General features: G+C 41.3%; 3 protein-coding genes across 4 annotated transcripts; 2 read left to right on the top strand and 1 right to left on the bottom strand.

Moving 5' to 3' along the window:
- The first annotated feature begins 1,192 nt into the window (after positions 1-1,192).
- slc7a7 (solute carrier family 7 member 7) lies at positions 1,193-14,163 on the top strand. 2 transcript variants are annotated; one of them, XM_014997478.2, is made up of 11 exons: positions 1,193-1,460; positions 2,008-2,054; positions 4,197-4,818; positions 10,429-10,554; positions 10,692-10,836; positions 11,733-11,856; positions 11,940-12,043; positions 12,129-12,225; positions 12,817-12,966; positions 13,042-13,225; positions 13,527-14,163. In XM_014997478.2, exons 3-11 carry the CDS (start codon positions 4,326-4,328, stop codon positions 13,595-13,597), a joined length of 1,494 nt encoding a protein of 497 aa, XP_014852964.2. In that variant the 5' UTR covers positions 1,193-1,460; positions 2,008-2,054; positions 4,197-4,325; the 3' UTR covers positions 13,598-14,163. The 2 variants fall into 2 exon arrangements, with proteins under 2 accessions (XP_014852964.2, XP_014852963.2); XM_014997477.2 differs by lacking the exon at positions 2,008-2,054.
- A 67-nt stretch (positions 14,164-14,230) lies between these two features.
- Positions 14,231-18,757, bottom strand: oxa1l (OXA1L mitochondrial inner membrane protein). The gene is made up of 11 exons (XM_014997479.2): positions 18,608-18,757; positions 17,985-18,119; positions 17,549-17,653; positions 17,212-17,470; positions 16,944-17,087; positions 16,767-16,852; positions 16,110-16,274; positions 15,908-16,012; positions 15,627-15,789; positions 15,461-15,541; positions 14,231-14,458 (listed from the first exon to the last, which is right to left on the bottom strand). The coding sequence occupies exons 1-11, from the start codon at positions 18,716-18,718 to the stop codon at positions 14,355-14,357; spliced, it is 1,458 nt and encodes a 485-aa protein (XP_014852965.2). The 5' UTR covers positions 18,719-18,757; the 3' UTR covers positions 14,231-14,354.
- Positions 18,758-19,873: 1,116 nt separating this feature from the next.
- On the top strand, positions 19,874-22,585 carry LOC106924023 (E3 ubiquitin-protein ligase RNF19B-like). The gene is made up of 5 exons (XM_014997492.2): positions 19,874-19,970; positions 20,220-20,323; positions 20,432-20,532; positions 21,390-21,527; positions 21,616-22,585. The coding sequence occupies exons 1-5, from the start codon at positions 19,933-19,935 to the stop codon at positions 22,069-22,071; spliced, it is 837 nt and encodes a 278-aa protein (XP_014852978.2). The 5' UTR covers positions 19,874-19,932; the 3' UTR covers positions 22,072-22,585.
- The last annotated feature ends 790 nt before the right edge of the window (positions 22,586-23,375 follow it).

Here is a 23,375-nt window from a genome sequence, read left to right as displayed (position 1 = left end):
AACACCTAACCCAGCATAACCATTCTCCATGTTTAAATTCAAAACCACTAACTGATACGTCCAATAACAAAATTAACTCTTATTGGCCATACAAGCTAATGGCAATGTACTTATTTCCATCCCTGCTACTTTCAAACTCTGTGGCAACTAAAGCAGGCTGTAAAAAGACATGGTTTAAGATGCAATGCTGCCATCTTGGATTCTGGCATCTGGGTTAGTGAGAAAATCCTCCTCTCCAAATCAGCATCTCAGTTTCTGACTTCTTGTCATTTTTGCTATTTCAAACCAAGAAATTCCATCTTTACAATACCTATAAGATACATAGTTACACATTATCCCTTGACCAGTCATGCAGTGCTATTTGACAAATATTTAGTTTATTTATTTACTTTGACTTAGTCAGTCTGGAATAGGTCCAAATCCCTTCACTCTGCTGATTTATATTATGTCATGGAACTTGGAAATCTTGGTATTTATCCCGTGAATAAATGTACAGTAAAAGCTTGAACACCATGTTATGTTAGAAAATAAAATAAATATTCTGTATCTACACTATTACCAAAAGAACTAGGCGTAGTGTCAAGATATTCAGCTTCACTTTAAAGCCACAAGAGGGAGCCATAGTACACCAACTGTTTTGGTCCTTTTGCTATAACAGGGAAAAGTTTGAGTAAAACGTGACGCCACTTTGGTTACGTCATAAAATTTACTGTCAGTGGGTAAAAACTTTTGAATTGTGTTATTTTTATGAACCCAGATTAAACAACACATATTTTGAGGCTTATATTCTGGTTTTTGTCATTTTCGTACAGGCCTACTGTCCAGTATTTAACATACTTTTAGTTAATATTAGGGCTATTTTAGAGTTTCTATGGTAGGTTTCTCTTTCTAAAGTAATTTATAAGATGTCTTCTTTAAAAACGTCTCCAATAGTTTCTTAAACCTTTTCTTTGTTTTAAATCTCAGGTCGTCATTATTAAAGGGACCCCGCCGGAGTGTACCAGCCGTTCACCTGACGTAGCACCTTGCTAACTTGGCTTTCGTTGATAAGTTTCCTCCCTGATTTTAATTAAAACACTTGTATTAAATAATAATGATCTCATTGCAGGTCTTTTAATATCCGACCGAAACTCACTGAAACAAGACACAGTGTCTCAGTCTTCCTCCTGCTAACACGTCAGAAAGCAGAAGCGCAAATAAAAAGCCACAAGTGCATCATCAGCTGGGCAGAGGAGCGGCTCTGAGCAGAGTCAAAACAAGAGGAAACAGCAGCACAAAGGCAGAAGAGAGGAGGAACACACAGGAGGGGGGCTTATTATTGACTGTAACACCGGGGAGGAACAATGATATCTCAAGCTGGCTCCCATTACTGAACAGAAGCAGGACTTCACCTCATTTGTAGCCACGCTGCTGCCCCACAGCCTCCAGGACATCAGCAGGACTGGTCCTAAAGGCACAAGGTGAGTCCTCCTCTAACAGCTGCCTGCAATCTGACATATCGAACCGTTTTCCTAATGATTCAAACAGGAGAAGCTGATAGAGGATAGTAGATTACAGCACTGGCTCCATTTAGCCCATCATTTATTAACTTGTAGTGTCATTCATTGCACACATGTTTGATTGTTTTCTGCATGTGTTGCTAAGAATGAAAGGGATTGTGCTTGGATTTGTGTTGTTTTTAAGGTGTAAAGACTTGAGATGTGCAGATTTGTTGGATTCGGACAACCAGGTGTTGTGTGTTGCTACCTCAGGTCCATCTGTCACAGCTGAGCTGCCATGTAGGAAATAAAGGGATGATAATAACATAATGTCAGTGCAACCGATCTACGGTTTGTTTTTGATTTGCTGGTGAATGGTTGAGTGGAGAGGAATTATTCTGGATCCAGGATGTAACCTTCACATACTTATCAGCAGCTTTTGGACCTTGCTCTCTGTTTCTGTGAGAGCCTCACCTCTCTGTGTCTTTGGCACATGAATGGGCACTCAGTGCACTGTCCTTCTTCGCAGGGACTCCTTCACGAAGCCACGTGCTGCTGGTCTGCTGCTCCCTCGAGGTATCCGAGCCGTCCAAGGCTTTTACTGTCTCCTACTGAGATTCTCTTTCAGCTGTTTTTCATTTTCACTCTCAGTTTCTGGTGTCGATTAAGGTATATCTACTGAGGTATCTCAAACCAGGTCTGATTACCCTCTTCAGTGTTTTGTCAAATGATTTCCTTATTTTGTGTTTATTGTATTTGAATGAATCTTTAAACCTTAATCTGTCCATTTGAGGAACTCTTTTCTATTGATTCTTTTCACCAAGAGGAAATAAAGGCTAAAATGTGGATAAGAAGTGATCAAATTCCAGACATGTAGTGCCCTACCAAAGTGTTGACTGTTTCCAAATTTGATCACTTTGTAACTGCAAACTTAAATGTATTTTAATGGGATTTTGTGAGGTAGACCAGCAAAAAGCATTTGATTGTGAAGTGGAAGGAAAATGATGTTTTCGAAACTTAGAATAAAACCTGGTCTGAGTCTGTGTCAACACTTTGTGGAACCACCTGGCACAGCATGTCGTTATACGTCTCTACCAGCTCTAATCTAGATACCTACATTTTTGCCTATTATTCTTTGCAAAACATCTTAAGCTGAGTTAACGACTGAATGAAGAGCATCTGTAAATGACTATTTTCAAGTGTTGCCACAGATTCCCAGTGGGATTTAGATGTAGGCTGACTGAACCATTGTACCACATGGATATGCTTTGATGTAAGCCGTTCCCTTGTTGCTCTGGTTGTGTCTTAGGGGTCACTGACCTGCTGGAAGCTCCATACTCAAGCCTGTGCAGCTTCTAACACATTGTCTTTCAGCGCTGGCCCTATATTTATCTTCATCCATTTGCCAAGGAGCTTTGAAGAGCTTCTGTGTCCCCACAGGAGAAAAGCATCACCACAGGATAATGCTGCCTCCACCGTGTCTCATAGTGGGGATGTTTTTTTCTGGGTACAGTGAAGTGTTAGTTTTCCATGCCACAAAGTTCAGTTTTGACCTGAACACTTTTTTTCTGTGTCCCTTTCATACTCAAAAGAATTTTCTTTCCAATGTTCCATTACGAACAAATTTAAAAAGTACTCTAGTAATAGCTTTAATTAATTAATTTTTCCACCTGTGGATATCTGCAGCTCCTCCAGAATTTCATAGGGCCTCTTTTCTGCTTCTCTGATTAATGTTCCGCTTGCCCAGTTTGGGTGGCCATGTTTGGCTAGGTTTGCAGTTGTACCCATAATCCTTCAGTCCATCCAGCCATTGTCTGAAGGCTGGTCACACGTCTGAACTGTAGTATTAACATTTTCTGGTTATGAATGCAACGCAGCTCTGTGAGACGATCAAACTGAAGGTGAATGTTTTACAATCCAACTTCTCCACAACTTTCTCCCCTGTCCCGTCTGCTGGGTTATTTGGTCTTTGTGATGCTGTTTTGCTCATCAATGTCCTCTAACATTGGTGAGACTTCACAGTGCAGCTGCATATATACCGAGATAAAATACACACATGGACTACATCGGAAGGAGGATGTTCTCTCTGGATTATATTAAGGAGTATTGGCTTAAAAGAGGCTGAATGCAAATGTATTTACCCTGTTTCTTTCACTTCTTTCATCAATCAAACGTATAAAGCTAATCACTTGTTGGAGGTCAGAGGTGATTACCCAATCAGAAACGTGAAAGGATTTGCTTCTTGCGCCTCATCATCATTATCATCATCAGACTTTGCCTGCTGAGGATGATGAACTTTGGAAATCATGTGACCTGTGTCCCCTGTGCCGACACTCTCAGTGCGTGGGCGGCTCTGAGGCTCAAACGTGCGTCTCGGTCAGTTTTCCTTCCTCAGCTTTTGGTTACCAACGAGGAGCGTGTTTGCTTCCCCTCCCCGTCTCTCTGTAAATACACTCAACCTTAAAAGGCCATTTGCAGCGGGCCCCTAATGGCTCTCCAATCCACAAAACTGCTCTCCAATCCAGCAGTGTCCACAGCGGTGGTGTAATATGTTTTCATGTATGTTTGTTCTTTGTTTGGCATCCCCAGGTGTGGGAAATATGTTTTTACCTCACGAGCCTTTGTGAGGTTTTAGAGTTTGTTGGGTGTTTTTGTTGCCGGGAATCAGTTTCCATGGTTGCATCCTCACTGATACCTTCTTGTGTGTTTCCTTCGCAGATGGTGGGAGATAAACGAAGATAACCGAGGGGAGTAATTTCATCTTCAACCCCATTTTTGGGCGACAAAACATTACCTCTGGGACTCCAACACCAACCTAAAAAAAAACTGCTAGCTTGAACTTGAACAATGGCGTCCTACACCCCATCTCCCACGGAGGAAGGGACCAACGGCGGCCCAATGTCTGCTAAATCTGAGAGCTCCGAGGAGTCCATGAAGCTGAAGAAGGAGATCTCCCTCCTGAACGGGGTCTGCCTCATCGTGGGGAACATGATCGGCTCGGGGATCTTCGTCTCGCCCAAGGGCGTCCTCATCCACAGCGCCTCCTACGGCCTCTCCCTGGTGGTGTGGACCATTGGGGGGATCTTCTCCGTCTTCGGGGCCCTGTGCTACGCCGAGCTGGGGACCACCATCACCAAGTCAGGGGCCTCCTACGCCTACATCCTGGAGGCCTTCGGTGGGTTCCTGGCCTTCATCCGGCTGTGGACGTCCCTGCTGATCATCGAGCCGACCAGCCAGGCCGTGATCGCCATCACATTCTCCAACTACATGGTGCAGCCCATCTTCCCCACCTGCATCGCGCCGTACGTGGCCAACAGGCTCCTGGCTGCCGCCTGTATATGTAAGTAGACTCGAGCAGGAGTATAAAGTTTTGATTTTATTACTGTGGTTGCACATCGGAGAGAAGTCATGTGAACTTTAGGGAGTGGAGAAGTGAAAGATGGTGACACCACGGCTGCAGTCAGCAAGTCTCCAGCAGAAATAATCGCTGAGTATAGATGAAAAGGGGAACTGAGCCGCCCTGAAACCTCAGTCAGGAGTAACCAGCCAGGGGAAAAGTTATTTTACTCAATTTAAGAAACTTAGAAACCGCGTTCACAGGTGGGCCTTTTTTACCAAGTCGGAAACACTGCGAGGTTCCTCACAGATGTTTGTTCAGGTAACTAGAGCCAAAGAGTTAATAAAACGATCAATAACTCATCAGACTGCTCACCTGGGAGGATTAGTAGAGAGGGAACTGGACTCAGAGCTTATTAAAACATTGCCTGACAGATAAGACGTTGGATTCAAGATAAAATGCGTTCACATTGTGCTCGATAGCTGTAGGACTTACTCCTTCCTCCCTGGAAGGAATGCATTAACAAACGCACACTTTAAATACGAGCACAAACACACACACACACGCACACACACACACACACACACGCACGCACGCACACACACACACACACACACGCACGCACGCACGCACGCACGCACGCACGCACGCACACACACACACACACACACACACACACACACACGGTCCATTCAGCAATAAGCAGCACTTAAAGGCGGAGCCGATAGCGGCGAGGTAAAGTCCTCGCTGCAGGGAGACTCTGACCTGAGAGGCTAACAGGCAGCTGACAGCTCAGCACAACAGCAAACCATAAAAATCCACTTCCTGTTGGTTCCGCCAAAAACAACATGATCAACTCTGGGCATCCACAAAGTATTCACACCCCGGGTTAAATGCCAGGTTTTATGATCAGCCTGTAATAAAAAAAAAATCCTTTTAAAAACACCTTTAGTGTGACATATATCTTGCAGAATTCAACTGGAAAAACAAAAACAGTTGTAAAGCTTGTGTTTTCTTTAAAATTAAACTTATTGGTTAATTTTAATATTCAGCCTTCTTCAGCCTACAACCTCCAACACGTAGCAACTCTGGTAGATGAAAAATGTTCAGCTGTCCTTGTACGACAGGATGATACTGAAGCCAACCAGTATTTGAAAACTGTATTTAGATGCAGCTACATAAATGTTTATTAATGTTTGCTTCAGTGAAGGATTGGGTTAAAGTTGCAGATATTTTTGTTTATTTTTCAGTTGACTAGTACAGGATTTATGTCACATTTAAAGTGGAAATAATTTTGACTTATGCAGCTGATTGTGGGTTGCGTAGATCAGCTGTATCAACTTAGTCTGTTATGAAACAGATGATTCTCAGTTTTAATTTAACTCCACACTATTTTTTTTTACAAACAATATAATCTGGTTCTATTGATGATGAGTAATTGATGTTTTCAACCTGCTAAAACTCAGATTCTTTTAAATCAGATACTTGAAATCTATCCAGTCTTTTCCAGTTAGCCTCAAACATATTGCTTTTCATTTTGCCACTGGGTTTAGAAAGTTTCTTACCGGGATTTAACTAAGCAAATACATAAGGGCCTCCCATTGGATAATTACTGTTTCTGCTGGCAGCAAATTATATTTAACCCTAACTGATCCAGTTAATTGTTTCTCATTTCTTAAACAGTCATGTTGGAAGGCAGATACCATAACCATGGAAAAGATGATGATATGCAGTCATGCAAAAAACACATCTAAAGGGATTGCTGAAACTACTGAAACTGGGTTAAGAAGTTTGACATGTGTGAAGTGTGAGGAATTTGGTCAAGTGCCATTAAATGGGACTTGACCATCTGAGTCTCAACTGTTTATAAAAAACATCCCAAGTGCTTAAAAAACACCCACCTAGTCAATAAGTTAATGTTTTTTGGTGTCTGGAAAATGAGCCGTTTCAAAAACCAGCCTATTGTGAAGGGACATTCGACGGGCACTGTGCTGTTACCTAGCAACCCCAGCGAAGTCCAGCTTGTCACCCAGCAACCCAAGCTGAGCTCCAGCACGTTTGGTCAGCTGGTTTTACTGCGGGATATGCTGTACAATGGCTGCTGAAAAAAAAAAGAAGAAGAAAGTTTTGCTTTTGATGTTGTTGACTTACCATCCAGAAACCAGTTAGCATTCTTATTGGTTCCGCAGGAGGTTCCACTTCTGCTTTTCATTGATGTCACCTAGTAATTATAAATAGCGCATTTTTACGTGCCAGTGTAAACATTGAAGTGGAGGTTCATGGCCAGCAGCAGCTCATTTGGATTTAAAATGACAAGAGGCCTTAAAAGAGCTCATTTTAACTCTAGTAAATTGACCTTTATATCTAAGTATTTAGGAGTTTCCTGACTGTCTCTCTGCAGTCACACCAGTTTAACGGGGTTAAACTGAATCACTGTAAAACCTCAGCAAGTGCTCTTTAGTAATTACCCATTCAGGAAGCAGAAACTTGCATTATAAATTGCAGGACACTTCCCAAACAAAAACTCTCAGATGCAAGGATTTGTGATAATACAAAGAAAAATGAAAGAAGATTTATTCAAGCAAAAAGCAGTTACAGGTTCTCATTTCCAAACCAAAAGTACATCCTAAAAAAAAAATCCTTTCTTCACATCCTGGAAATCCTCTAATAGAAGAGAAGCCCAGCCTCGAAATGTTATATTAAAATTCCCCAAACAAAAACTGTTTTGCAAAACTAAAAACTCCTGAGCAACATTAGTCCTCCAAGCTTTTATATGAGTGAATATGAGTGATTGACATATAAGGAGGGGTTACAGAGAAACATGAGAAAGTGAGAGCAGAGTCTCTGAGCAGAGGGAGAATCTGTTGATGCCTTTTATAGAGTTGCTTTCTGTCCGTATCTCAGTTTCACCCGTCTCCTTGGATACTTGTGGGAAGCTCCTCCGTCCACCGCCATACGACTCCTCCTCACTTGGCCTTGAATCCCTTCCTGTGGCTTCTGCCTGCTGTGAACTGAAGCACCTGAATCCAATAATCTGAAGGTCTTTCATATCAGACAGAGGGCCGACGTCGGGGCCTTCAGCACCAAGAGCTGGCAGTGGCTTGAGTCTCTTAATGATAAAGGCAAAGTTAGCATAAGATTAGGACTGAAACGAATAATCGTGATGAATCGATTATTGAAATAATTAAGTCAGCAATTGATTTAATTAACTAGAGTACACAGGCTCAAAAGAAGGCCATTTGGTGAAAGATCAACACACTCAGATCATACATTAAGCTAAATCTGTACAAAAATATACACATTTTACATTTAAGATCAAATAAAAACTTTGTCTGTAAACATGCTCCATCCAGAACTTCTCAAGTTGTTTTAGCTTCACCGTTATCAAATTCAGTAACAAAAAAAATCTCCTATTATGCAGCTTTTGCTGTCCAGAATTATTAATTAGTTGATCCAGAAAATAATCTCCAGACTATAGGGATCCTACGCTGTTGTATTTTTTAAAAATAATTGTTTATTTGCATTTATTAATATGTTTCTAATATTGTGTAATAAAAGCTTAAGAAAAATCTGTATAATAAGCCAGAATTTTTTTTAGATTAATCGATTAATCATCATTTTCGATTATTGAAGTAATCTTTAGTTGCAGTCCTTCATCACATGTCTAGAAAGTTAAATATTTATTTCTTCTAAACCTTTTGATACATTTTAATCAAACTGAACAAATAATATTCTTATTTGTGTTCATTTTACGTAGTTTATATCTGATTGTTTTAGATTTTTTCTAAATATCAAAACCCTACAATGTTTTCAGGATCCTGACTTTTAAGCATACACTTAAACCTGACTCACAAATATGTGATGCTTGTTTTTTTATTGTGTTTATCTCAGACATGGTGTGATCCTCCAAGTGTTTAAAAAACAAAATTTTTCCTAATAAGTTTGTTAAACCAGATTTAAACAATGTCTCAGACTCGTCCTAAAACACTTTACGCAATCGTTGAACCGTGGTAAGTGAAAATGCTAAGACTCAGCCTGCTATGTCAGCTGCTTTGGAGGGCAACTAATTCTATCAGCATTCATAAAACTTGCACAACGACTAATACTCCCTCTGGGGAGGGAGTCAGATAAAAAAGGACATTTGCAAAAAGTGCAGCTATGTGGAGATCTTCAAGTTTCTGTCTTTATGGATTAGCTGCTGATAAGAAGATAAACACTGTGACGCTGCTCAAGGTGAAGGTGGACAATATGTCAAAGGAAAGCAGCTCAGATCAATTTCTTCTGTCGCTGGTTTGTTAGGAGCGTAAATAGTTACAAATTTAAATACTGAGCTCAAGTGTAAACTCACGAGGTCAGTTTGGGATTACAAATCTTCCTCTTGACCTTTTGAAACTCGCCTTCGCAACAGTGTCCAATCCCGTTGAATCTTGTCACATTTTGCCGTGTTATTCAACTTTCAACACATTGTAATGTGAATTACAAACAGAACTGTGTTTAGTTTAATCTCAGTGTAGCTCTGTGAAACCCTCAGGTGTCTGTTAGGGAACAGTAATGAAACGGCATCAACATCTCACAAAAAGGAAAATGTTGAATTCATTAAGTGAAAAAGTTGAGGTGTTTGGCACGGCTGAGGTCCGAGCAAAACATGTTTATCAAAATCAAAATAAAATAAAATAGCTGTGGCATCCACAAATCTGGCTTTAATGGAAGAAAGCTGATGTTCAAAGAAAGCAGAATTTAGTTTTCTGTTTGACTCAAACCATGTTGGGGAAGTGGCTAAAGTGTGGCAAAGATGCTCTGGTCAGATGTTAGCAAAAGGAAACTTTCTGTTCTGTCTGTGACTCATTCATTATGCGTGTCCTTCTGAACATAAAATTCCCAGGGTGATGCATGGTGGTTGCAGCATTATGCAATGGGAATGCTTTTTTCCCCAGCTGTGACAGGGAAACTGGGGACAGTTAACATGAATATTTATAATGCCAGACATTTAACTGCTGCAAGCTACAAAAAGACTTATGACTTGGTCAGAAACAGTCTGAAAATAGAGCGAGAGCTCCAGAAGATTTGTTTAGATCAAAGTATGTACATTCATTAGTGGTCCAGTCAAAGTCCAGATCTACATCCAGTTTACAATATGTACAAAAATATTAATCTTGAGGTTCACAGATGCTTTCAATTCAAGCTGACTCAGCTTAAGTCGTATTGTAAATTCAAATTCGAGCCGCACTTTTCAGATGTGTCTCATACAAAATGTGAAACCCTGCATCAGTTCTACACTTAAAATCCCAACTAAATCCACTGAAGTTTGTAGTGGCAGTGTGACAGAACGCGAGAAGGTTTAAGGTCCTGAATCCACGGGCAAGGCGCTGTACCTGCGTGTGTGTGTCTCTCTGTGTGTGTGTCTCAGTGTGTGAGCGTCCGCCTGTATGTGCTGCTCTCAGCTGTTTCCTCGCCTGACAAACAACAGGCCGCTCCGCTTGAGTCAGCAGCAGCGTTTCCTTAGATCAGCCACACGGAAACATGCTGGCGCACGCTGGAGTTTGCAGACCACACGTCTCCACGGACTCCTCTGCTCTCTCTGACTGTCTGTCTGTCTGGCGGCTCCCCTCACAGGTCTGCTGACCTTTGTGAACTGCGCCTACGTGAAGTGGGGCACCAGGGTGCAGGACTTCTTCACCTACGCCAAGGTCATCGCCCTCATCGCCGTCATCATCACCGGCCTGGTGAAGATTGGACAAGGTCAGCTCACCGAGTCGCCAAGCCGACACTAAACGTCAATGATTAGATGATTGGCAGGATACTCTGCTGTTTTCTCATTAAAAACAGCTTAATGATTACTGAAAGTGTTTTTTTTTAAATATATTTTCATCTTCCAGGTTACACCCAGAACTTTGATGGCATGTTTGACGGCTCCTCTCAGGACCCAGGACACATCGCTCTGGCTCTGTACTCCGCTCTGTTCTCCTACTCCGGATGGGACACGCTCAACTTCGTCACAGAGGAGATCAAAAACCCAGAGAGGTGGGCAGGCCAGGAAAACCCCCTCTGTAGCACCCCAAATGGTTTATTATGCACATGTAACAAGCAGCTTTTACGGAAGTGTTGACCCCTCCTCCTGACCGAACTACAAGAGCCAGTTTAGATAAGATTAGACTCACCCTAATAAACATAGATGATTCAATCAGGTTTAGGTCAGGACCTTATCAATGTCAATTCCAGTTTTGATGATATTTCAATTAACTTTCCTGATTAGCAAACTAGTAAACTGATCATTTTCAAACTGTTCTCAGTCAGATTAATTGAGTTTCTTAATAGCATCAAAAAAGCTTTGAGCTGTGGAGCGAAATGGGGTTTTCAGGTTTTGCCTTTTGTCGTGTTGGAAGTCGTCTTGGTGGCGGATTTGACATGGAGTAAGGCTGCATGAACTCAGGAAGAGTTAACTTCTTAGTCTAAATCAGTACATTGTTAAATTATTGACTGAATAAAGAAAGTCACATACAGTCAGTAAATCTAATTTAAACATTCAAATCAATACCTGCTGATACTAAATCATTTTTACCTTTGTTTCTCTCATAAGGTCCTAAATGCATTGATCTAGTGCCCCATTAATAGTACTTTGTTCTGCACTGATGCTTTTAATCTAAATCTTTTCCTCTGTTTTGTTTAACATTTGTGAAGAAGAGCCAGGCTTTTAAATCAAATTCAAAGAAACCTGTCACAAGAGAGTCGTTGCTTTAATTCGGACAAAGGCCAGCCTGATTACGTCTGGATCTCCAGACTCTCCCAGGCAGATTAGGTGTCAAACATCCTCATCTCAGCTCTTCTCTCTCTCTTTCTCTCTCTCTCTCTCTGAGCTGAACTTGATGTGCATCTCTTCTGCTTTGCTTCCCCCTGCTGGTCGTCTCTGTGAACTGCAGGAATCTTCCCCTGGCCATCGCCATCTCCATGCCCATCGTCACGGTGATCTACATCCTGACCAACGTGGCTTACTACACCGTCCTCCCCATCAACGCCATCTTAGACAGCGATGCCGTCGCCGTGGTGAGTTCCTGGATGTTTTCGGTAAGTCTTGACCTTTGTGACGGAGGGACTGTGGTTTAAAACCTGCTGTTGTTTCGCTGCAGACCTTCGCAGATCAGGTGTTTGGCGTGATGAACTGGACCATTCCCCTAGCGGTGGCTCTCTCCTGCTTCGGCGGGCTGAACGCCTCCATCGTGGCGGCGTCCAGGTGAGGCGTTCAGATCAACAGGACGTCAGTAGGAGTCATGAAGCAAACTCATACTAACCCACTTTCTGTGTCCTTTCATGAACAGGTTGTTCTTCGTGGGCTCCAGAGAGGGACACCTGCCTGACTTCCTGTGCATGATCCACGTCCATCGCTACACACCCATTCCTGCCCTCCTCTTCAACGTCAGTCATCTACAAGATCTTTTCACCTAATTTTAAATTTACCACTAGGGATGCACCGATCCACTTAATCACTTCGGATACCAATATCTGATATCTGAGATTTGACCAGTCCAATACAGAAAAACAGTATTGAATTGATTTAAAACTTTGGTTTTTTTGGAACGCATACATGAACTGAACTGAATTATAAATTTATCTGATAACTCTGTACCAGAACATCACATTTAAATACACCACTAGCTTCACAAGTTTGGTCAAATATATAAAAACAGCACAACTTAGGAGTCTAACAGCTGATGTAAAATAAATAATAAAGAAACAGAAACTGGCTAAAACAGGTTGACTACTTGTATGAAAAAACGCTACAAACTTTCTTTCAAATGGTTCAGAAAGTGCAATTAGGCATTATAAATATAATAAAGCATGACGTTGCTCAGAGCACAAACCATAGAATTAGATTGAATAGATCTGTCTTCATGGATCAGGCTTGTCACCTAGAATTTTTTTCAATATCAGGACAGATACCTATGTTAATATCTGTTTATCACCAGGCTTCCTGATCTAACCAGGTTTCATTTCTCCCTCCTCCAGGGCTTTATGGCTCTCATCTACCTGTGCGTGGAAGACGTCTTCAGGCTGATCAACTACTACAGCTTCAGCTACTGGTTCTTCGTTGGCTTGTCCATCTTAGGGCAGCTCTACCTTCGCTGGAAGCAGCCCGACAGAGAGAGGCCGCTAAAGGTAGATCAGCCCCAGTCCAGACGTAGTTTCGGTTTCCAGACTCGAGTCTTGATCTCTCGTCTTTCCCTCTCACAGCTCAGCCTGATCTACCCCATCATTTTCTGCCTCCTCACCATCTTCCTGGTGGTGGTGCCCCTCTACAGCGACACCATCAACTCTCTGATCGGCATCGGCATCGCCCTCTCAGGAGTTCCTGTCTACTTCCTCTGCTGCTACACTCCGGCCACCAAGAGGCCGCTGTGGCTGCGCAGCTTCATCGGTAAGGCAAACCCAGATTGAATTAAGAACAATTCAATCATAAATCGAAGGATTGCAGGAAGTTTTTGTCATGAATTGTGAGGATGGTGTGTTCAGGTTGATGTGTGGTGTTGGTTTTCCCAACTTCCCGTATTTAATGTGCCACGTTTATCAAATTTATACCCAGTAGTTCTCCACTTAATAGTTTGGTAAAACTATCTGAATGGATCATTTTCTTGTCAGCCATATTTGTAGTTCATACTGACCAAACCTTCCCAATTGGATGTTAAATCTTAAATCTTCCTCTCGTGTGTTTCTTTCAGCTAAGTGTGGCATCCTGATTCAGAAAGTGTGCTACTCAGTTTTGACCGAGATGGACGACAAATCAGAGTAGAGACGTTTGCTTTCCACACCCTGACAGACTGAAGACGGAGTCTGACCTCTGAACTCTGCTGCTGCTGAAAGGCCCCGCAGGACAAACATCTGGGCCTGAGCTGGACACAGCGCTCTGCCTCGTCAGTCATCTTCACGTTATTCGTTATTCGTTTCTCACGGTGGCCGGAGCAACTTCAGGAAGAACTCTGATGTGAACTCCAGAAGAAGTCCGCATGCGCCTGAGCATCTCAGTGAAGAAACATTTAACTTGACCAAGTATTTTGTGTGAAATCATGGAAATGTTTTTTTCCTTTTACTTAAAAGGCTACAAATTATTGACGAATTTGTTTTATAGTTAGGATTTTTGAAACTGAAAGCACTGCTGACCGTACAAACAGCCTCAATGTTATTTGCACACAGAAGGAAGAGAAATGAAATAAAGTGTGCGACTTTATGTTTGTGAAAATGTTTTATATTGTCAGCTGTGAGGTCTGCCAAGGGCTATTTTTACATAAAAACTGTAGAGTTTGATCATGTTCAGCTGCAAAAGTCTATTTATAATAAAAATGACTTTAAAACTTTAAACGACTCAGGTTTGTACGTAATAAGCAGAGATTTGTTTGTGAGCACAATAAAACATTATCAAACACTGTGAAGTTTTAAAGCAGAGTTTATATTTGCTTAAAACACATAATCACATCCCAACATTTCATCCCTCTATTCTCTCTATAAATATGTACATAATTCTCTACAGAGGAGCAAAAACCCGGCTGGATTCATCCGATCGTGTCCTTCCACGGCTTTGCTTTGATTTCCTGTTGCTTAGCGGCTTGAGGTGTCTGCTGCAGAGGATTGTGGGTAAAAGTCTGCCTCAGTGGACCTGCAAGGCCAAAAAAAAAAAAGGTTTAGAAATACTTGGAGAAAAACATCTATGCTTGAAAAATTCCTAACTCTTAGGTCTGCTGTTGACAAAGATGATAAAAGATCAGAAAAAATAACACAAAGTAAAGCATCTCCTTAATACAACATCTTCAAACGAATCGTTCAACGTTTTCAAGTCCATATAGTCATGAGCAGAATGACAGGAATCAGTTCATCAAGGAGCTGAAATGTACAACTTTGTTCCAAAATGATTTCAGAATGTTGCACCTGAAATGTTTCTTGCTAAAACTCAACTTATTGGGTTAATTTATTTGGATTATACGAGAATTATGAATTGACTACATTTATACAGTGCTGACCACTAAAAGCAGGACAATTTTTAAAAGATACTTTATACTGACCATGTATCACAAAAAGGGAAAAAAACAACAGTTTTAGATGTAAAATATTAGCTATAAAAGAAAGAAGATCTGCAGGAGCCTGGAGATGTTACATCTTTTATTTGTCTGCAGGATGTCAAACTAACCACAAGAGGGAGGCATTTACTGTAAAGTTTACATCAGGACTATGGTTTCCACTGTTCTGACAACTTAAAAAAAAAAACAATTTTTATAATGTTCTGTAATCTTCACACACAATCCTGAACAGGCTACACTTTTGCTTTTGATTCAGGAGGCGTGGCTTAATCCTGCAGACATATTAAATATAATATAGATTATATTTTAACTTCAGGATGTTAAAGACTCGTTTACTTATGAAAATTCTGATTTAATTTGATTAATTTACCTTTAAAGCAGAAACACATTGACAGATTTTTTTTTTCCTTTTCTGTTGAGTTAAACAATATTTGGGTACAAATTCATCAAATATTGTTAAGAAATAAGAGGAAACATGCCCTTGCGTGTCTTTCATAATTTTCTCATCCACCTGTAACGTTTTTGTTCATCTAATCCTTCTCAGAAAGTTAGTTTTGAAAGTATGGAAGCGTAGCGGCTCAGACCTTTAGCTGCGATGTCCAGATGATTCTTTATCCTTCTCTCTCTCTCCTCCAGCTGGTGAGCCAGCTGAGCGTTCTTCCATCCTGGAGGCCAGATGAAACCAAGCTACGCTTTAGTAAATCTGCTGCCCAAATTCAGCATCAACCGGTTCATTTCTGCAGCACTGACCCTTCTTCATGCTCTCAATAAGTCCGTCGCTCTGAGGCAGCACTGCGGTCGGGTGTTTGACCTTCTCCGGGATGTTGAACCTCCGTCTGACTGCAGGATGCCTGAGCAGAGCCACTTGACCCAGGGAGAAGCAGTTGGAGGTGAGCCAGTAGGTGAACACCGCCTGGGAACAGATAGTTTAACACACACACACACACACACACACACACAGAGTGTAAACAGCAGAGCTTTATGGCTTCCTGGGGCATCAGGGATGAGTTCTGGGGTAAATCCACACCAACCGTGGGGAAGTTGATGGTGAGAGGCAGGATGATCAAAGGCATGATTCTGAAGACGGTCTTCATGGTTCGCAGGTTTGGGTTGTCGATACCAGACTCTGCTCCCAGCTGAAACATTTAAATCAGAGATTTAGGAAAACGTTGCTCTGATTCTGTTGATAGGACAGAAAAACTGAATCTGAGGAGCAGTAAAAGTTCATCTCACCTCCAGGATGAAGAACATGGTCCCGGTGACAGCGAAAGGAAGGATGTAAAACGGATCAGCTGCACTCAGGTCAGTGAACCAGAGGACGCCTCCCGTCTGTAAGCTGGGCACCGGCAGATACGCCATCTTCCTCAGAGCGATGAAGAACGAGATGAAGACCGGCGCCTGGCGGAGATCAACACAACTAGAGCTTTATTTATCAATAATAAGGAATTACTGACTCAAAACAAGCAGCTATATCTGTCAGAAAAGCTACTTGTAAGTTTGTTTTGTCTTATTTCAAGTGTACTAAGGCATTTGCACTAGAAACTAGAAAATACTTAATACTTTGTGTTTTTGCAGTGTGTCATACTTAGTAAGGTTGGAAATTTTGAGGTATTTAAATCGCAATTTGATTTCTTTTCTACATTAGACTAGAAATGAACAATCAGATAATCAAGTTTTGATTATTTTAAATCAGCCATCTCTGCATCTCAATGTATAAAAAAGCTATGTTTTACAACTCAACACTAACACTCTAAGCTTTCAGGAAGATACTTGAGTCAGACCTTAACTCAGGCTGAAATCTTAATATATTCTTCAGGTTCACCAGGGAAGGTCCATGTTGACATAAATATTAAACAATAAATCCTGATGCACCTAAACAGGCAAACTGACCTGGACCAGAGGAACCAGGAAGCCTCGTAGAGGATTGACATCATGTTTCTTCTGGAACAGGTTCAGATCAGAGTACGCCTTGGCGACTGCGAAACAATCAATCGGCAGGTCAGAATGAGGGAGAGACGACTGAAGAGCAGAAAGACGGCGAACACAGCAGAGAGTGAGGAGACGTACATTCGTATTTATTTCCGCTCTGCTTGGCCTCGTTCATTTTGTCGGTTAGCTTGGTCATCTCAGGCAGGACGTTGTTCAGTTTGGCCGCCTCTCTCTGACCCTTCACGATGACGGGAAACACGGCCACACGGGCCAGAACCGTTCCTGGAACCAACAACAGAACAACATATAAACAGAAAAACACACATTGTCGGATGAGGTCTTCAGAACAGACAACTTAAATATTCTGAAAGCAGAACTCAAGATTCATAAAGTTTCGTTTGCTCACCGACGACGATAGCGCCCCACCAGGGCAGGCCCAGGTCCATGTGGATGAACTCCAGCAGACTCTGGATCAGACCCACCGGAGTGTGAGCGGCCAGGCCCAGCTCCGCCAGCCTGGGCTCTGCAGCCACGGCCTGCAGGACGTCTGCTGCGACCGGAGCGGCGTCGGCCGCCTGCTGCGCCAGAACAGGCAAGGCGTCGGCGGGCAGGGAGGAAGAGCTGTCCGCTACAGAGGCGGCCGCAGAAACACCTTCAGCTGGGATCTGGAGGACGGAGTTATGAAGAGTTAGGATGGAAATCCAGATGAAAGATAAGTGAGAGCTGCTTTATTATTCAGTGACCTGCTGGGAGGTTGTCTGTGTGAGGGTGGGGGCCGGGTCAGCAGAGAGGGAGGGTGGAGAGGACTGCAGGACAGCAGCTGATGTCGACACATCAACGGGTTGGATCTGGAGGAAACCATCAGAAATGTAACTTATCTGTGACTGAACAGAGTTTATTTAAAGACTAAAATATGAATAAAAAATTAACAATTGTGTAGCAGGAGAGAGTTCGACATAGAAATGTGAGATTTTTATTATCAAACATTTTTAAAATCTTAAAAGAAGTGGTTGCTATGGAAACCTGCAGACTCCATGATGCCACTCTTAGCTGCAGTTCCAAACTTTCTAACTATTGAAGCCGGTTACAACAGCAGTTTTATTAAACATGGAGGTAATCAATGCCACTTTAACTGGCTACAATATGTTTTTAAATATTTACTAACACGTGTTAACTGACCTGTGAGCTGTTCTGTCTGACTGCCACAGCGCTGACCCAGACGAACTTTCCACGGTGCCTGCGGCTGATCTGAGACCTGCTGAAAGGACTGCTGCAGCCGAACAGTGTGTGGAGGCTGGAGCTCTGGAGCAACAGCTGTACGGACAGAAACAAGAGATTCAGCACAAAATGGAAGGTAGGTTTTCATCCAATTCTGCTAGAAGTTAAACAGCTTTTTTTTTAAAGTTAAAAATAAGTTACGTACATCCATTTATACTTTATGTCTGTACGCTAAAACGAAGTCAAATTCCTGGTTTGTGTGCACTATTTTGGTCAACAAAGCAGTTCTGACACTGAAAATCTACGGATAATGTCTGAAGCTACCCTGAAAGTGCGATAAAATCATTTAAATAAGGTTTATAAACCTTACAACAACGAAGTTTGGAATAACAAAGTGGAAAATTCATTATTTACAGCAGTTAATCGACTTTTATTGACGTCTCTGCAGACTCTGTCAAAGTCACACTCATAACGCAGTGAGGAGGCTAACCGGCTAGCATGCTAGCCGCTGAAAGCTGTTGGTTCTGCCTCTGTTTTAGAAGCAGGAACAGAACTTCTCCAGCAGAACTGTGAACTGAACATACTTGGTTCTGAATGCTTGGAAGAACGGGACTGCCCCGGCTCGGTTTCCCAGTCTGTCTTAGGAAACATCTTGCTAAGCAGCTCGGAGTCACCCCGCTCCTGAAGGCAGCCATGTTGGGAGGGAGGAGATACTGCTACGGAACGTGGGAAGGGACAACCTGCCAAACCGCGAACGTGTTTTTCTATGCGTAAGAAGTGCAACGTTTTAATTATTACAGAGTGACACATTTTGACTACATTCGTACTTTTTAGAAACCTCATTTATCATAAACATAATAAATGTCTAGTCGCGTTGTTACACATTGAACCATACTGGGACACAATATCTGGGCCAAAGTTCCGCTCCAAATTTGTAATTTATTTATTTTTATTATTAATAACTACATCTCTGAAAATCATTATGCTGACGTACCAAATCAACAAATTAATGTTTTAAATTAAAAGTACATTTTAACCGTTCCTTTAACTTGCTGGTGGTTGTTATGTGCGTAGCTCCAAATTTACTTTCACTTCAAAATTGATATGACGTCAACAGGGTTTGTTGTTGTTGTTCTTTGTTTGCGTGACTATGCAATAACTCACCTGCTGGGTTGATTATGGACTGAATTTGCATGCAGTTGGTCAGTGACAAACCCATATGGGACCCATATATCAGCCCTCCTTTCCCCCACATGGGGCCCAGGCATGCTGGCTGGTAAATAGCTCATTCAAATAAACTTGCTTGCATTTCCTATATGTTTTCTATTCGTTTTCTTTTTAGAAATAGTAAATTAATCTTGTGACTTAATGAGACTTTGGTAACTGGCTTAGGGGAATCCACACCTTTTTCTTCTGAAAGAGATAACTCCTCCTGCCTCTCCCTCTGGTGTTCAGATCACCTCTCCAGCAAATCTGGTGTTTTAGGGGCATTTTTGATTGTGGGAAATCCCCGCTTTGCATACTTTAACTTTCATTTTCGGTTAGAAGCTATTTATTTGAATTAATAAGACACAGAGAAAAGATGTTGAATTGAAGCACAGAGCAGCAATGTACAATGCTTGATGTCAAACATTCCAATCTGTCCTGAACTATTTAATTTCCGTGATTGACGTAATAAAATGTATGTTAAGAGGCGGTATTGTTTTTCTGACTGCATGTAACATTTTGCACTTTATTCTTCCGACTTTGAATATATATATATATATAAACCCAAAACAAAACATAAAAAAGTTAAAGATAGAGAGTCGTTGGCGCAAACTCAGATCATGACCTGTTTAGTCGGAGCTGACGTCTGACTCAAAGTGCGTCTCTGTTTGGGTTGTGAACGTGTCGCGTCCAGTAAGGAAAGATGTCCATCGATCCGTCTCCATTCGCAGCGTTGGACAGGTAAACCGCGTTTTCATTCAGTCACAGAAACCCCGAGGTGTATTTTAATTTGTAGGGGGCGTTTTTTTATGCTGAATGTGCTCAAGTCAAGGCTGGTGCGTTTAAACTGCTGCGTAAAGACACAGCTTAACTTTTTTTCTCCGTTTTTATTGAGGGCTAATTGCACATGAAAAAGCGGGATACCAAGCAGTCTGTGCTCCAGAGAAGGAAAGCGAAAGTTTTTACTTCATTTGTATGATTTCGCTTCAGGTCTTTGCTGCGAAAGAAAATGGGCTCATCTGCATCGAAGGAGAAGTGCTACGATCCCAAAGACTCGACGCTGAAATTTGTCGATGGAGATGATGATATGGACTGTAAGTAGGCTGCTGCTGCTCTTCACTTGTTTTAGCTAATCTGTGGATTAATACCGGAAATCCACTCTAAAATGCCTCTACTGAGTGACTTTGTTTGATTGTCTATAGTTTTGTGCGAAGGCTTTAAATCGCGAAGAGCGCAGATGTCCTGCGGTCACACGGTGACCCCGATGTCTCTCACTAAATGGTGTCTGCAGCAGCTGGAAGAGGTAAAAAACAAAAAAACAAAAACAAAACGACAAATAATATGGAATTTGTATTCAGTTTTATGTAACAGTCACAGCCTGTAGGGGCATAAACAAAACCTGGAGGGCAACATACAGTCAACACTTTGCTACCTTCCACCCATTAAATTGTCCAAGTTAATTAATTCCCCCCCCTTTTTTTAACAACTAGTATATTCTTTTCTCTTTTTTAAGGAGATTCTTGCAGTTAGTATGAAACACTATGTTCAAACAGTGTTATATCCAACCACAGTTGTAGAAAATTGAGTGGAAGGAAAACTGTGTTAGATAAAAGTGCAAAAGCAACAGGTGTAAGCACAGCTTTTCTTATTTTATTTTTTTATTGTTTCTCTTCTATACAATTCCTATTGCCTAAACTGAATCCAGGATTTTAATTAGATGTGCGTCATAGTTGTAAAAGTTAGAATAATGACAATAAATGATTGAAAACATTCTTTGTTTTAATTAATTCATATAATCAGAGGCAGTATTGTGCCTTGGTTCCCTACAGTTTTTAATACCCATTAAAAAGATGTTAAACTTCAAAAATATTTACTTTCTGCCAGCATATGTATTTGTGAAAGTGTGTTGTCAATTTAAGATGCATTTTTGAAACTCACTGATGTCAGTATGTTGATTTTGTTGCCATCCCTTCCTCCATGGCTTTCTGCACACATTTATTTTGATATTGATTTGATATGATATTGATGTCAACATGTCCTTTGAAAATTTTATGTGGACGCCCAGGCCTGTCGGGGGGCATAAGTACCTCCATAGTTTGCTTGTATCTCAGGCCGGCCTTTAGTCTGCTGACTGATTAATCTTTTCTCATTGTTTTAAAGGGAAAAAGCAAGTTTTCATGTGGTTCCTGTAAAGCTGCGTGGCCTTTTGAGGAGGTCTGCAAGATGGCTCTCCTGACCCCTGAAGAAATGAAGAACTTTGAGAAAATGATGAAGATCAATTCCGCTGTTAGCAAAAAAGTATGTCTTCTCTCCCTTACATTGAGGTTTATTTGTTAAAAATACTTTAGTTGACAATTTATTCTACATCTCCATCTTCCTCCTCCAGTGTCCTGGATGCAAGTCTTTTGTTGTTAAACAAGATGAACTTAACCTTTGCGTCAGCTGCACAGCCTGCACAGAGAAGAAAGGACGCCCGTATGAATTCTGCTGGCAGTGTCAGAGGAAGTGGAAAGGTCCGAAGCCGCGTTCGGACCGCTGTGAGAACGACGGCTGCAGCAACACGGCGCTGCAAACCCTGAGGACCTGCCCAGAAATCGTCTTCGACACGGTGTGGGGAATCAGCGGGTGTCCCTCCATCCGGGCCTGCCCCACCTGCGGGTCACTGCTGGAGCACAAGCGAAACCACTGCAAACACCTCTACTGCGCTCGATGCGAGGTCAAGTTCTGCTTTGTGTGTCTGAAGACTTTTGCTGAATGTTCGAAAACAAGCCAGATATCAGGGCCGTGCTCCAGCGGCGTCGCTCCCAGACAGACGGAGATCCCCGTGTGGAGAAAAACCTAACGCTTCGCCCACAGAGTCCAGCTCTTCTGTTTGCCTGGGATTAAACAGCGCCGATGTGGCCAAAGGTATTTAAAGAACCGTCTCTTGGAGACAGACAGTATTTCTGCTCAGGAATGTCAGAACGTTGGAAATATTGAGCAGAAACAATTTAAAAGATAAAACCAAAACCTGGAATCGTTTGTTTCAGAATCACCATGGATTCATGATTAATACTTTTGTAAGTATTAATACTTGCAACAGTATTAGTGTTCTACAAATCTTTCCACTTTTGTCACTTCCACAGTCACTGCAATGTGTTTTCGTGGCGTTTTATGTCATAAACCAACAAAATGTACCCATAAATGTGGTGTGGAAGAGAAATGATAAATGATTTAGTCTTTTTTTTATTATTCAAACAAAACAGAACTGTACAACGTTAACGTTTTGTTTCTTCTCTATAAGTTTGTAAATTAATGGAATTTATTTTTGTGCTTCTACACGTCCAAAATATTACGCAATAAATTATTTCATTATCGTTATGCTTCCTGATTTCTTTTTGTCATTAAATTGACAGAAAATGTGAAACTTTGACACTTTTCTAAACCTTATAAATTGTCTCCTCAATAATTTGACCTACATTTCTCACACGCTTCCTTCATCTTCAAAAAACCCAAAAAACAAATCTTTAGATATATTATTTATGACAATTAAGAATAATAAAGGACTTTTTAGGCTTCCTTGTGGCGTTCCATTTTCTACTGACACTACTTTTTCCTCCTAATGGCCTTTAGGCAGCTTTCCACATCCAAAGATTTTATGATACATTTAAAAAAAAAAAAACTTGACCAACTCACTAAAGAAGGCTTTATAAAATATTTCTTTCCTGTGGGACTGAAGCTTCACCCCATCTTCTGCACCACATTTTCTCAGTTTGCTCCAAAAATATTGACTTTTTTTTATTACTCCACTCAGTTGCAATTTTTTTTACTGGAGTGTGTTATTTTGTAATAAAAATGTGATATTTTTCTTAAGCTGTAAATGTATCCCTTACTGTAAAGTCTGTTGCTTTTACTTTCTGTTTTTATATTTTTATGTTTTGACTTGCCTGTCACATTACTGCTGGTAGCTGGTCGACTGGAAATCCCCTCTATTCTATTCTATTCTATTCTATTCTATTCTATTCTATTCTAAATATATGTAGTCACAAAATTCTAGAAACTTTTTAGCCAATGTTTCTAGTTGTATCCTTTTGCCCTTCTCTATGTTGAAAACATTCTGTTGAGAGACATGAAATGAATGATAAAATAAATCCAAACTACAGTTAT

This window comes from Poecilia mexicana, unplaced genomic scaffold (genome assembly GCF_051168715.1).
Source record: "Poecilia mexicana isolate PSO_F unplaced genomic scaffold, ASM5116871v1 scaffold_18, whole genome shotgun sequence".
Lineage (NCBI taxonomy): Eukaryota > Metazoa > Chordata > Actinopteri > Cyprinodontiformes > Poeciliidae > Poecilia > Poecilia mexicana.
The sequence above is the reverse complement of the archived record's forward strand: the minus strand, read 5'-3'. Positions and strand labels throughout refer to the sequence as shown.